Here is a 15,647-nt window from a genome sequence, read left to right as displayed (position 1 = left end):
AAAACTAGATACGATGTTTCCAAAGTAATCTAATCGCATTAGGTTATATTCACTGATCTAGTCGTAGAGGAAGCAATGCTTAAAAAACCAAATTGAAAATCAGTGCCTGGCAAAGAAGCTGGATGAACATACCGTTTCCATATTATCATGTTAATGAGCATTTAATATCACATTTTTTATCAAGCTCGTAAATTTACCGTTAAAGCTGTTTTAAGCGCCATGTATGCCTCGCCTTTCCCACGAACGTTATATTAAAAAACCTATGTCGACGGTGTTTCAATTGTCGCATACGCTTTTACATATCGTGAATTGCAGACATTTCTAGCATTAAAAATTTTTATGTTTCGACCTTAGTTGGGTCACGTATGGATTATAGATCCGTTTACCGATCTAACGTTTCATTCAAAGGAATTCAATTAATTCGTGCAAATGAACCGCTTGGTTAAAGGCAAACTTTTCGCTTGGAAGGAATACACGAGGCATGTGCATGTGTATTTTTGTGCAGTCAGAGTGGCGGATTCGTAGGCTGGTTGGTCGCGAAGCGAAGGGCCGCGTCACGAAGGCAAAGTTAACGGCCCATAATTCATAGCCGACATATAATAAATATCGTTACTCCATCGTAAGCGCACGTAGACACGCGCATTGCGGTCTTATGTGCACGTACCCTTCGTGTAATATGTATGTAAAGATGTAAATGTTGGCGACTCCATATAGGCTTTCCCTGAGATTACGTGGTGAGCTTTCGTCCTTGGCAGAGGTAATAAAAGTCTCCTTTAACAATGCACTCACGCGCAGAATAAAATAATAGTCGCCCTTTTTAAAAGCCTTTTTACCCTTTTATCGTGTACCGTGAATATACAGGCGTTTTTTGAAATTCGGGGTCAAAAGAAATTCTTTATTGGGCCGTAGCTTCTTTAAACGTATTGCTTTTATGTTCGTTAACTCATTTATCTTTGAAACGTTTTTGCTATCTTCCAGTATATGTCATTTGCATTAATTTTATGTAACTGGTTTTATAATAAATAATTGTGTAATTGTCGTTACTTTTAATAGAATATCTACATTTATTTCGAGTTTTCTTAACTGTATAAATAGTATTCGTTTAAAAGTATTGGCATAATATATTTCTGTATCTTTTTTAGGTTATTTATTCTTCTTTATGAATTCGTTTCTTTCGCCACATTGATTTATTGCTTTAAAATTATGTTTATAAAAATTAATTTATATACAAATTATAAACTTGTATTTACAAATATTTTATTTCCGAATCTATTACATTACAGTAAGACTACACCGACTGTATATGTAAATGACTAACGGTAGGCAGAAGCAAAAAAAATTTATACACTCGCATTTTTAGTCTTCCATGCCATTGGGTCATTGAACTTACGAAACAACGTTGTATCCTTGAGTTACAAGTTTATGTTTTTCGTTTTCTTCGGCATCGTGTATAGGAGAGAATATGTATAAATAAATGTGTACGTACATACCAACTTTGAGTTTCTTTATGAGATTTACAAAATTGTCACTTTAATTGTTAATTAGATTTTCTAATAATAATAACTAAAATAAATACAATTTTTTTGTACTTTGCAGATGCGTGTACGTTACGACAATCTCATATATTTCACATTAACTTCAACGATTCTCCGAAGGAATAAGTTCCAAAGATACTGCAAATATGCTTGTAAACTCCATTCGTGCGTGTGCGCGTGTGTATCAAAACGAGATAAAAAATATTATACGCGCAGAGGAACCCAAAATAAGGTGAATAAAAAATATCTTGCATGGCCGACCACCGCGGTTTGCGGTTACAGTGTGCAACGAAAAAAGAATTCTTCATTTCGTCTCTTTCTTCTTCCTTTCTTCGTTTGACTTGTTCCTGTCCTCTTGGTTCGCCATCCTTCTCTTCGTTCTTCGTTCGTGAGACTTTCAACGTGTGTAGACAGCCGGATTTATATTCAAATGAATCGCCGTGGAAGGGTCGACTTATCAACGTATCAAACCCGACGAGGCGAAGAATAGACAAGGGGGTGAGTTGCGAAAGAATGTTTGCTTCTTGATCGATCACTGGTATCGCTTGAGGGAATTGTTATTAATTATCCTAAGAACTTGTTCCTTGATAATTAATTCTGGAATACGAAGAACGCCCATTTCGTATTGTAGTCGAATCTGTCATTTATCATATTATTATCCAACTAAACATTTATGTATCATCGACGACTAGCGTTCAGTGTTGAAAATTAAGACAAATTTTATATTTTATATCGTAATATAAAATGTTTTCAATATTTCAAAAGACCAATGTATACAGTTTTTAACTCTTTGTGATTGTAGGAAATATTTTTTAGTATACTCGCGCGATACCTTCTAATTAATACGCAGAGATTTATATACGTAAAAGATAACCGTGACAATTACGTAGACAGATAGCCGATAACGACGACTGCCCTTTCGAAATATTACGCGGCGAATAGTCATCATTTTGTGAACAAGCTCGAAAAGTTTTTCGAGGGCGCAATTATCGGCAGAACGATTTCCTTCGTTCGCGCCGCTACATGACTTTATTTAGCTTTAGTTTGTTGAAACCGGTTGCAAGCGACTTCTCTCTTCTCTTACTGCAATACCGAGAGTTCGGTGCTCCGCATCATTTAGGGTTCCTCGGGTGGAGGAAGGAATTTCGCGTTCACCACGCTCGACAGCTTCTTTCGCATAAAGGTAATCCTTCGTGCAGCAACTTTCGAACGATTTAGTAATACGTACTTTGATTTATCGAGTATTTATGAATTCGTAACACCAATCATTTTTCGTTGGATCGCGTTTAGAAGTTAGACGATTTCGAAAAAAAATATTACTAGAAACGAAACGTTATAATTCATATGAATAATTGGGTTGCAACTGCGATATCAATCAGATTAATTAGCCAACAGAATGATCAAATTTACTGTACGATTATAAATACAATTAAATTGTGACAAAGTGATTTATTAAGTTAGTAACGATATAATAGATTACAGACGATAATCGTAACGCAACAATTTACTTGCGATAGTCGATTTATCTTGCGATCGAGGGACTTTTAAAAGCTTCGATCCCTTCGGGGAATGACGTTCAAGTGCAAAGAAATTCGGTCAGGGCCGTCATACGACTCGATCTTCCGCTTTTTGCAGTTAAAGAGTCGCGTCTTAATTATCCTTTTTTCTTATCCGTCGGAGCTTGTAAATTACATTCCATGGTTGGCCGACGTACCAGGAGGAAAGCGGATCACCGTGCTTCGCATTAGATCGAGCGTGGGTAGCTTGCGTCATTAAGCATAGTAACTTACGGTACAAGAATGACTTTGGCTTTGGCGGAGAAAGTGACCGGGTGTGGCCATTGCGAGACATTGTACATCGTACGCATTTGTATACACTAGCCTCGAAGAAAGATTTTCGTTGTTCGTTGTCTTTGACAGCGTCTATTGTTCTATCAATTTTTCCCTTGTCTCAATGGTTAAGACGTTTCTCTTAGTAAAGCTGTTCTTAAACCGCAACCTATAAGGATGTAAATCTCATTTCTAACAGTCGGGTCTGGCAGTACGGTAGTTATTATCGAGAAAGGAATTTAGTCGAAGAAATCGGCGAATTCTTTTTGTTCTAATGAATTCTTACTTAGCGAGAAATTGAACGTAATCCACGCGGAGATATTATCTAGGTTCTATGATTTTTCTACATTATGAAACAAATATCATTTTTTTCATATATGATTATATTTTCAAGGAACATCGTTGCCGATGTACTTTGTATAGCTTAATATGTATAATTTCATCAGAATGATACAGATTGTATCGTACCTAAGGATACATCGTAAATTCAACATGTCTTCGTCGACTGATGTTTGCTTCGAATAACGAGAAGGACGTAAAGCATGTTCAAACCTCGAATAAACGTAGAAAAACTGGCTTCCAAGTCTTGCGAGGTACGCTGCAAAGCTTTCTGTCAAATTTGGTAAGTTTAATATTTATGTTTCCGGTCGAAGCCGGTTTGTCGGTAGCATTATTGCGGAACGTATAAAAAAAGTGCGAGCATATGTATCGAAAATCTTTAACCGTACTAAAAAAGAATTAATTCGCATAAAACAATGTTGAAATCATTAAACTACGATAGATATGTCCTCCACATCTTGCATAAAATTATAGAACAGGGACGAGTACGAGTTATATTCTTTTATTTTTAGTTATAGTTTCCCACGAATTAATGGATACTTTGGACAAGTGTATCCGTAATTGCGGTATTAAAAGTTGACTTCTACTTTTAAACATATAGGCGATGACTTGGATCGCTAAAGTAAACTGCATCGAATTAAACGCCATTAAAATGTGGTGTCTGTCGAGTATACGTTAGTAGCGGAAATGATGGAAATTCTAGGCGCTGATGCATTCGAATTTCAAGATTTTTATCTGACGAGCTCTGTGTTTGGAATCATTGTTTTCAGGAAACGTAAGAAACGTAAGACGTGTTCGAACTTACTATCAACCAAGTTGAGCCACCCGAACCAAACGTGCAAACGGTTTGGCCGGTTTTCGAGGTAGAGTTCATCGAACCTTGGTTGCAAGGGATTGATCGTGTATGGCTACTGAAGGTATGTGCACAAACAATCATTGATCTGTGACGCCCGGCCGCCTACATATTACTTACATATTATCTAGTTCGAGCTCAAATAGGACGCGCCGCTTAGATCCAGAAACAAAACTTCTGTTATCACTTTCATCAGCTACGAATAATTTTATAAGCAATTTCTAGGCCAAGGTAAATAATTTTCACTACTAGCTTCGAGTAAGAGTTTTATCCGATCGTATATAACTACTTGCTCTTCTTTTAACCAAGATCTTTCCTTTTAAATTGTCGTTATATACCATTGGCTATTTTATTATATACTTATTTTATTATATTGTATTTATTATATACCAAGATGACTGGCTTGAAAATAAAATTACTACAATTCTTTTTACAGCGAATTCCGTAATGAAAAAGAAGACCGTGGATCTGTCCGTGAGAGTATTTGCCATTTTTCGTAGTTTAAGAATGCACAGAAACTCGTTAAACATTTCTTCGATCTTTCCTCATCCACCGAGCCGTGCACTCGCCTCTTTCCTCTTCTTTGCAACCGAGAAGAACCGTCCCGGGACCATTGTTAAATCTTTTTCGAGGTTATTACACGTACGATATGTAAATGTGTCGCTGGGTCCGGTCCTCGACGTCGGAGGACCAGCTTCTTTCTTTTTCTTTCTTTCATTCCGATCCTTCTCTCTATTTCTCTTTTATTCCACACGGCTTCTTCTCTCATCTTGTCAGGGGCGGATCAGATCGAATCCGTCTCGATAAAATAGACCTGTTCACGATAATAAAGCCAGCCAATTACAATTCATGAGAGGCAAGTCAATTCATTCGTCGAGATGATCTTCCGAATTTCTTGTTTCTTACTGCAACTATTCTATATATATGAAATAATGTTACTTTATTAGACCTCTAAATATCGTATACCTATTTATACTGTATTCGCTATAATTATACTATATTTCATTACACGTATAATTTATATGAAATAACACGCACATCATACGAAATAAAATTTTCTTTTATAAAAATGAATTGTTAAAAAGATTATCGAAGTTTCTATTTTGCACATTTATATATATATATATATATATATATACATGTATAATTATATCGAATTATAAACCTTTATTCATCAGCCCAACAATTCGATGAACTTATATGTTTTATGCCAAAAATAGCAACTACGTAATGAAGATTTATAAAATATCGAAGATGAACAAGTATCCAACTACGATTCTTACCTAAAATGTTTCATCAAGTAATTGTAAGTAAGAAGTATCGCTCGTTCATAATTCAGTACTCAATTTTAGCGTAATAGTTTGTATTATTTTTAGTAAATTATTGATATTCCATTATTTAAACTATTCGATAGAAAAAGACAACTCTATCGGAAAGGTTTGCGTGGATCCGCTCCTGCTGTATGCCACTACTACCTCAGCATCGTCATCACCATCTCCCTGGCTCCTCCGTAACGGATAGGCTTCACCTCCAGAACGGAACTCCAGTCTGCTTCCAGTTTCTCCCTCGAGAATGCTTGTTGACTTAGTCGGAGTTCGGCTCCCACAACGCGCGCTTCGTGGCCACTCCACTGACTTGTCCCATCAGAGAACTGGTCCATGCTCTGACAGAAAATATCATTTAGTATCGAAGATCTTGGAACAACTTGCATAGTGTTCGTTGACCTTCGTTGCATCGAGTTATTCGATACGAAAAACATTCTCTAAGGATACAAAAAGACTTTCGAATCTACTTCGCAATTGTGTTTTGTTATAATTTTGATAGTGTTTATAATTAAAGTAAAAAAGAAAGAAAGCATAACATTATCGTTAGAAGAAGTTGATACGAGGAAGAAATGTGTGGCAAGCAGTATCGTCGAGATATCGAAGACAGACAATGATCGATACTTGAAAGGTTCATTTATTATCATGATTAAATACAAAGTCATAGTTAATATTCGTATAATTCAATGTTAAATCGATTACAGTAATGTGCACCGTGATACCTGTTTTTACAGGTTTTACTCTGGTTTTACTCAGTCTATGCTTCACTCTACTTACCGCTGACCCTGTTCATAATAATTAATGGTGTTAGACTCCGTGAATGCCTGCGGACTGGTCATGCCTGGCTCTCATACAGAATAGGCTGCGGTTTTATTTGCTTCTATTAGCACTGGTTATTTTCAAAATTGTTTGTAAAGAATTTTTCTGCGGTAAACGTTTGCTTTAAAAATAGTTATAGCCTATTGTTATAGTAATTGGGAAAATGATGAATCCTTTCTCCACGTGTATTTAGTTATAATGCAAGTATCAGTTTTTTAATATTGTTATCGCGATTGTTACGTTATACTTGTAGCGAGATGATCCAAGAGCTCGTGGTGGTAAAAGCGAGATAAATTGGAAATATCTCATTTACGTCACAATGTAAATCTTTAATTTACATAACTTCCCAGAAGGAAATGTAAAAATCGTACGACGAAGTACGAGTATACAACGTACGGTCTATATTTTCTTCAAGAGAAAAGCAATTTTCCATTTGTTGGTTTGATTATTAGCGACGCGCGTTAGTGCGATTTGCAAGCAGTCCCTGATTAAAACCGGTGCTCACTTTTACCCAGGCACTAAATCTAATCAAATGAACCGACAAGGCTTAATTACCGAGGCGAATCGTAATTACAGGTGTGCCATTCTTCGGAGGAAAGGGAGGCGGGCGCATAAGGATGCGCTTACGCAGGAAACGGTGCATGTCCCGGTGACGCTACAGAAACTTGGAGCCATACAGAGCCATACAGAGATAACCACGGAAGTACGGATGACGCGATGAGACTGAGCCCGATTATCTTGTCGTGGGCCACAGCGAGCTGGCTTGGTCCAACCGGAACTACGGCGATACGAGCTCAAGCCTCGAAGGACTACGAGTTGTCGACTGAATTCTTCCTGGTACCTAGCGACGTAGCGATGGACAAGAACGGTCTGGCCAGTGTAGCGAGTGTCATCAGCGTTCCAGCACCGAACAGGACGGTTTCGGTGTTCAAAATGCCTCCTGGAAAGAAGAACCAGGAGATCGAGGTCGATACTCGGCCGTACTCGAGGTCCTTGCTCAGACAACGACCCTGGGCTCTTCCTCTGGCGGCCCTCAGCGCAGCCACGATGCTCCTCATGGCTGGCTTCGAGGTTTTCGTACTGCTCAAGGTCGGTTCGTTTACCTTTACAACCAACCTTTTTCAAACCGATCTCGGTCGATCGCAAATTCAACCGAAGATCAGAGAAACGATAGTTCGCTGGTGAAAATAGAGGAATGTACAATTTATTTATCGAAAAACAGCGTCTATAAAAATTTCGTTAAATCTATGCGCGGCCGATCCTAATTTTTCTCTCGCCCAATGTAGATTACTCGTATATCACGTAATCGCTTTACGCTTCTCGATGGTTTTCATTTAAAAAATCCCCAAAGGTATTTGTAAAAGTTATAAATATAAATCGTGAAGGGTACTATTTTAAAATGCAAGCGTCGTGGTGACATACAATTTATAATTCGACGGTTTCACTACCGGAAATAGAGCGCAAAGACGTTTTGTTTTACAAGCGCTAAAAAAGCGGGAAGAGCTTGTTACCAATTGAACCGATCGCGTGCGATAGCGTGAAACGTATTTTCGCGGTCGTATAAGCATCTATAATTGAAATTTGAGGAAGCGCCGGATTAATAGAGCTTAGAAAGAAACCTTTATCTCTTTTCCTCTCGATAGTACGTGGAAATGTATACAAGAATTTATGGTAATTGTTTTCGTTCATACTTCGACAAGCTCCAATAACCAGCACGCTCGTAATTTCGCCGAGACCTAGGCCTAGTTTGCATGTCGACTGCCTATTTCTCCTAGTCGTGTCGTCTGCTCGTATCGATACACTCCATTGAACAGGAGCCACCAGGAAAGCCTTTGATAGCTTTGATGTCTATACTATCTTTAATAGCGTCATTATGCTGCCAGGGATTTTAACGTTGATCGTCATTCTCTCAAATTTAAATTGCAAGACAGGAGGGGTATTCCCGATCAAATGTTTTCAGAACCAATTACTGTTCGTCCTTTCTCTTTTATTTAATATTCTCACAAGTGAGAAATGAAATATTAATGTAAATCAAAGCAACAATTAATTTAATTCATTTTATCAAACATATGCATGTAGTTGCATGCATCGTCAAGGGTTCCATGTTTACCTTAACAGATGCGTATGGCTGCTTTATTAGTTAGTCTAATTGGTGAAATTAACCCGCGTAATTATAATTTATCTATGTATGATTATATCGCGGCATGTAAAGATTCACTTCGCGAAAGGTCTGACATGCAACAATCCTTATCGTATCTTTCTAGCTTGTCGAACATTAATAGTACAAACGCAGATAGACAAGGAGATTTTACCTTAGAAACATACACTGAGATACTTTCTGTTCGCCATATCGAGGTTTCCTTCGTTAAGGAAGAAAAATTAGAGCATGCTGATTTTCTCGCGTGAGACGCCGCCGTTTACTATTTACTTACATTATTCTCCCAGAATTTCTGTCCTATAAAACCGTATATAATGTAAATTATGCTCTTAGAATACGTTTCGCCAATACCACAAAAATAGTCGGTGTAAAAATGATCTTCGCCATAAAAATACATACAAGTAACGTAACATTTAATGAAATTTTCCAGGCAAGGGTAACCGCGCCAAACAGACGACATTTATTTCTGGGACAAGCTCTACTTTTAGGCCTTTTCCTCCTGGCAGGACTCTCAGCAGCAGCCTCCCTCAGTCAAAACCCTCTGTCCTGCGCTGCATTTAGATTAGTCGGCTTACCTGCTGCTCTTGTATTTGCAGCCTTGCTGGTTAAATGCGTGTTCCTGCTCTCATTAAATAGTGGAGTTTATCTACCAGCACCTTATCAAGTAAGTTTGATAACGTTTCAGAATCCTAATGCATTAGATTGCAAAATACATTGCAATGTAAGAACAACGTAAGTTTTCCATTGCGTAGGTAAGATGAATTCAAAATTCATCGATAGGAAAGCAAACTTAATATTTTTTCGACAAAAGACGTCTCCCTTTTTTCTCTCGCTGTTTAATAATTTTCTATTTTACAATTTACTTGCGGTTGAGTAATACGTCATTTCTAAAGTGTAGGGAGAAATCTTATTTTCGTAAAATTAACCAACAATTCATTGTGCATACTATTAAAGTGGGGAGCGTAGAATCTATTATTTCTACTGCGATTCGTAATTTGTCTAAATTTATACGCCGTTTCCAACGAAAGGTAGACATGTTTCTTTAATTTTGCATAGTGTTACTTTCTATGCCATTGATCCAATGCCTGGCCGTAAGGCGATTGAAACACAATCGAAAGTTCTTGTCCTAGCCAGTGTGAATACAGCTTTAGAAAACGGCTCGCAGAAACTCGTGGAACAACTCTCACGAAGGATGCACGGGATTTTTCTTATTTCGTCGTGTCGGAGATCCGGATGTCGATCTCGATCGACTATTTGTACGTGCGGGACGGGATCTGAATGAAAAGTAACGCAGTAGTAACGCCCGCTACTAATAGCAGTAAATGCAGCTGTTGTGGTCGTTAAGCATGCCTTGCCGTTCGTTGAATAATATTAATATCTCCGACATTTTCTGCCTCGCCTAACGGATTCGACGGATTTTCTTCCGTTGCTTTTTATCGATAGGTGTGATTATATGCATCGAAGGAAGCGACGTTAAAAACTAGAAAGCAATTTATAAAATAATCTGTTAGAAAAATCAGCCGCATCTCTTTTCCTCCTATAATAATTCTTCGTTTATAATCGCGATCGTTTAATAGAACCTTGAACATGGCGGGGAACTGCCCGTTCATCAATAAATTATAATGTGACTGACAAGCGTTAAGAATGTTAATTAAGAATGCCATCGTAATAATTACAGCGATTCGTCGTTAATCGGTCAAAGCCCGATGCCCATTCAATACATTTTTCAAGACTCTATTGAAATACAGCTTATATACGTGTACCACATACGCGAACGTTAATATATGGTGTATGTTCGTCCTCTGTGTTACAGGCACTAGTATTGGGATTCGCCGTGCTCGTGCAGGTAGCTATCATTGGACAATGGTTTTACGGCGAGCCACCTACGGTGGTTCAGGTACAAAATACAGGACAAAACTCTCCAATGTCCTGTTGCAAAACTCCTCTTGGACAGATAGTGGCTTCCCTCGGGTAAACTTTTGAAATGTAAACCTCTTCCATCGACAATATTTCACGGTTATAAAAATGACACTTGCTATCAGGCTATGAATTGAAATTACACCGTTGCAATGGAAAATCGTTAGGAAATATTTCCAGACTTGTACGATTCTAATCTTCCTATAATTCGAAGGAAACTTATCCGGCTCTAACACGCTATCGGTATAAAAGCGAAAGAAAGATAATTTTTCTAAACCCACAGAAACGTAAATTCCGAATGAAATTTTAAAGGTGACGCATTGAAGATCGGACGATCGGTTTTCAGATATCCGGGCGCGCTGTTGGTTGCAGTAGCTTGTTTAGCAGTTCGAGCACGCGGCGTTCGAGACAACAACCGGGAAGCAGCATTTATTGGCCTGGCTGTTGGTTTATCGCTTCCGATTTGGATATCGAGTGCGATCGGTTCAGTGGCTGCCTCGACGGAGAGTGACAGAGAAGCCTGGCTAGCTTATGGTTTATTGACTACTTCCCTTCTCGTGTTCCTGACGATGTTCCTGCCGAAGGGTCGCCAGTTAGCTGCCCTCGGTCGAGAAGCTTCCGCAACGGTGATTCGTGATCGAGACGATGCTTTGAGCTCGCTTCCTGGCAGCCGTTACTCGCCTTCCTTCTTCCACTTCAAGCCAGCTGAAGCTTCTTTAAAGAGAAAGATGCATTATCACAGCGGCGGTACGTTCATAGTTGTGTACTCTTTGGCTTGTTACGTGTATGTAATTGAAGACATTTTCACCAATTAAAACGTTACCGCTAAGCTATTTATTAACGCCTCCTCGGCGTACAGAATCTGTTAATAACGTCGTTAATTAAGAAAAACGAAAATCACGAGTATTTAGCCAAAATCCATATCGTAAAGTTTTGTTGTAGCAAGAAATTTCGCATTACTTCGCTTTTTTTTTTCTTTTGTTTACTTTACGAATGATACTTTCCAAATGTTGAAATTGAGCGTCGTGCTGATTTCACTATGTTTCTTTTATCAAACGAGCAAATTTCACCTGCGTTTTCATGCACGCATACACCGTTTCTTGTAGCTCGCTTAAACGTCGTTCCGTTTCGATCACTTCGCACGGTATCAGCGTGTTCGTCATGTTTTATCCATTTCAACCGATCGTAAAGCTATATACGAAGAAAGAAAATGATTAATTAAAGTTTAATTAATACAGCGAAGCTATTGTACGTGCGTACGTGTTACGACGAGCTATTAAAAAGTAAAATTTAAGAATTAAAATTTTTCTTGCGTGTAAACAGTGTTAAATCTTATACGGTTTACGACAGGAATGTACGTTAAAATTATATCAACTCAAATTTAATGAAAATCAATTAGTACTAATTGTTAGTGTTTTTACCATTGGTATAATGTAATAATGCACATATTATTGATGCCTTTGATTGCAGATCGCGTGGCATTAGTTTCATCCGCTATACCTGGATGCACTGCCTGCAGGCATGGTGGAAGCCCCATATACTCCGACGGTAAGTCCCTCTAGAAATTAGCTAATTGTAAAGTATCAGCGTTTATGTTTGTAACAACCTAAGCTATATATCATTCTAGTTGCAGAGCGTTAGTTTTATTAGAAAATACAGCTTAGGAAACACGTAATTAAAGTAATAGCATGAAAATGTATACAATAAGATATATACATTGTCGGTAATACACAGAATATTCGCGCTATTACTCTTGTGATTCATGAAATATATAATTAATCGTAGATCTTCAAGGGAAAGAAAATGCAATTTCGTCGATCTAAAAATTCGTCTACCGATAGAACGATTAAAAATTCTTTTGTACAGTGTTTTAGATATCGGAACCTAAAGATCTTTCGATATTATATTATCAATAATTTAATATGCCTGATGTTTAATCGAGCTAACGCTAGGCCAATGGATACATATTTTATTTAAATCGAACATACCAAGCACGAACTGATAATTTTGGTACCCGATCGTAATCGAGGAAGAAAAATACCACAGGTATTACAGTAGTCCCGGAAATACCTCGGTTGATTCTCTCGGTAAATTCCCCGTCCAAACTTTTCCTCCGTTACGGCGTCGCCTCTGGCGACCTTCACCTCGAGGAACGAACGAACGAAAGGGAGGAAAAACCTCTTACTGGAAAGGTGGAGAGGGAGAAAGTTTCGAGGCGGAGGTCAAGCGCTTCTCCGAGAATTAATGTGGAAGGGGAAACAAATCCCGTTAGATCAGACGACGCTAGTTAATCGGTGACCTGTTGTTGGTGGTGGCTGATTGAACTTTTTTCGACAAAGGAGAAAACAAATTCTCCACTTTCGTAGATAACAGCTAGTCAAGATTTTCCTCTAAATATAACATTATTGGAGCATGAATCATCGAACGTACATTGTCAATAGATACCGTTCTAAATTACAATTCGGCTTTCGGTATTCAGATTTTGTAAATTAGATCGTTCGAATGAGAGAATTTTCGAATAGAGGAATACTCGTTTTTTCTTATAGCGATACCTGATACGAAAGACAAAGGGAGTAAATAAGAGTTTTATTTAGAAAACTGATTCTTAACGCTTTGATCCAATTTATCCCGTGCGATTGATCCATCAGTAAGGAAACAAGGTTTGATAAAGTTAGCTTTTATATAGATAATTAAGTATTGTTTTTACGCAGATAATATAATACGAAGGTAACAATCTATTATCTTAGAATACGAGAAGAGAAAAACAATTCTATAGTCGCGGTTGCCATCGATAAAATATGCTGTACGTAGCTACTTTTTGGAAAAGAGAAATTTTAAATTGTCGAATAATATCTCTTTTTAAGAAGGAAACGTTTCGAGTAAATGTGTTAGCTTCGTAATATATCTCTTTATCGTAATGTCCATTATTACGAGTAGGGCGTGGATTATACTACATATTGCGAGGCAGAGGTCACTAGCCTGCCAGGCATAAACCATCCGCTCGTTTATGACACCGGTTCTAGTTATCATAATATTCAGCTACATCGTTTTTCAACCTTTCGATTAAGTTTATAAATCAATTGCCGTTGCGTAAAAAGTTTGATTGAGATTTTGCTGGAAATATTCTTCAGTTTCTTACGAAACTGCGATCGAAACCGTTTCTTACGATATCTGCTTGTCTTTTTGTATCTCTCTTTTAATTTGAAGGAGCAAGGAAAAGTATTATCCAATAGCTGATCAAAGGACATAACTAAATTCCTATGTCAAAAGTCTTCTTTAAACGTATAGATCTTATTGCTACATATTACGGCCACTTTCTAATCTCTTTACTACGATAATGATAAGTCTTAATATCCAGCTATTTATCTAATAAAAGTTACAAGTATTTCTACTACTTCGGTTTCAAACTTCTCAGAACTTTTTCCACCATTCCAAAAATAGACATCTTATTAAAAGTTACTGGCCGACTTTTTCTGTTTCCTTTGGTCCTTCGTGACAACGCAATTTCAAAAATAATAAAATTACTCTCCCGTAACAAGAAACTTTCGAATAATCACAAGTTTGTGAGCAACGTGACAGGTGTGACCCACTTTGAAATGCGGTTACGTGTACGAAACAATTGTGCCTTTGCTTAATGAAGATTTTGTGTCAGCATTTCGCGCCTAATCTTCTGAAGCCTGTCACGAATATTTGCAGAACCTAAAACACGGTTAAAACGAAGGTAAAATAATATGAGTACGAATAAAATATAGAAATGTAACACCAAATATGAATACATTTATCGTGAAAATTACGCTCTACTGCTTAACACGACCGGAAGGATAAGCGAGCACGCGACGTTTTCATTGTTACCGGAAATTAATAACGTGTTTTGGCAGGACGTAAAAACGGATAACAAATTGCCACCCAGCTTATCAAGTTTCTTAGTCATATTTTAAAAATACGTAAATTCTATTCCTATGAGAAATAGAATTTGTGGATAATTCTTAAAATTACTTTGATAATATAATACAAGTCTTCGCTGACTATTTCCACGATTACGAATGATCGTTACACGAATTCATTGAGAAATAAATATTATTTTACAGATGTTCATGCACCGATGGAGACGTTCGTCTTACCACCAGGCATGTATTTGAGGCCGGAAGACGCAGGAAATTTGTACACGACTCTATCAGCAAATCCGAACGTATTCTTTCAACGAGCAGCTCATCCCGGGATGATGTATTGATAATTTTCCACACACACATTCGAATAAATGTCCGATAAAAGGACATTTATTTTTTTAAAGGACATGCTTTTCTACATTCTTAGATTAGATAACCACGAGGCGGACTTCGTTTTCTGTTCGCTTGTTTTGTTATTGTAAATAATGAAACGTGTAAGCTACGTTGGAGATTTTTTTTTTATTAGCTTCTCTCATTGTGGAAGCTACGCACGATTATTTCGATAACAAATCAAAATATAGCAACTGGAGGCGAATTTCGCAAGAAATTATAATAAAGGTACGATCCATTTTTTATATGTCTTTCTTTTCTTTTCATCGTTATACCTTGATTATCGAGATTTCAATAATACCCACAAGGAAGATCATGCGAATAACGCATTGATGAAACTGCTGCTCTATATTAGAATTCAATCGTACATTACATTGAAAACAATTCTTCGTTTCTTTCTTATCAATGACTCATTTCCTCGCGATTATCACCTTTGCAGCTTTTCTTATTGAGGCGCAGTTAACTTTAGATTATACCGCACAGTGGAACACATTTATCTGCTTGAAAAACTATTTAAAGAGTCCCAGATATATAGTTATGTTTTATAACATAATATTTACATCTTCTACCTAAATGGTAAAACGAAAAGATTATAAAT

At 37.5% G+C, this 15,647-nt stretch overlaps 1 protein-coding gene across 3 annotated transcripts; it reads left to right on the top strand.

Annotated features, from left to right (window-relative positions):
• Positions 1–5,622: 5,622 nt before the first annotated feature.
• On the top strand, positions 5,623–15,294 carry LOC117154017 (uncharacterized). 3 transcript variants are annotated; one of them, XM_033328623.2, is made up of 8 exons: positions 5,623–5,862; positions 5,971–6,509; positions 7,274–7,786; positions 9,286–9,519; positions 10,669–10,826; positions 11,119–11,519; positions 12,243–12,320; positions 14,861–15,294. In XM_033328623.2, exons 3-8 carry the CDS (start codon positions 7,415–7,417, stop codon positions 15,001–15,003), a joined length of 1,386 nt encoding a protein of 461 aa, XP_033184514.1. In that variant the 5' UTR covers positions 5,623–5,862; positions 5,971–6,509; positions 7,274–7,414; the 3' UTR covers positions 15,004–15,294. The 3 variants fall into 3 exon arrangements, with proteins under 3 accessions (XP_033184514.1, XP_033184513.1, XP_033184517.1); XM_033328622.2 differs by having other exon boundaries at positions 5,623–6,509; XM_033328626.2 differs by lacking the exons at positions 5,623–5,862; positions 5,971–6,509 and adding an exon at positions 7,072–7,194.
• Positions 15,295–15,647: the final 353 nt, after the last annotated feature.

The sequence above is a fragment of the Bombus vancouverensis genome, chromosome 3, assembly GCF_051014615.1.
Source record: "Bombus vancouverensis nearcticus chromosome 3, iyBomVanc1_principal, whole genome shotgun sequence".
Lineage (NCBI taxonomy): Eukaryota > Metazoa > Arthropoda > Insecta > Hymenoptera > Apidae > Bombus > Bombus vancouverensis.
Note: the sequence above shows the minus strand (reverse complement) of the source record. Positions and strands in the feature narration are given on the sequence as shown.

Coding starts and splice junctions, on each gene's coding strand:
- LOC117154017 (XM_033328623.2), top strand. CDS start 7,415: ATGAGACTGAGCCCGATTATCTTGTCGTGGGCCACAGCGAGCTGGCTT. Junction 9,520..10,668: donor ATCTACCAGCACCTTATCAA/GTAAGTTTGATA, acceptor TCTGTGTTACAG/GCACTAGTATTGGGATTCGC. Junction 12,321..14,860: donor AAGCCCCATATACTCCGACG/GTAAGTCCCTCT, acceptor ATTATTTTACAG/ATGTTCATGCACCGATGGAG.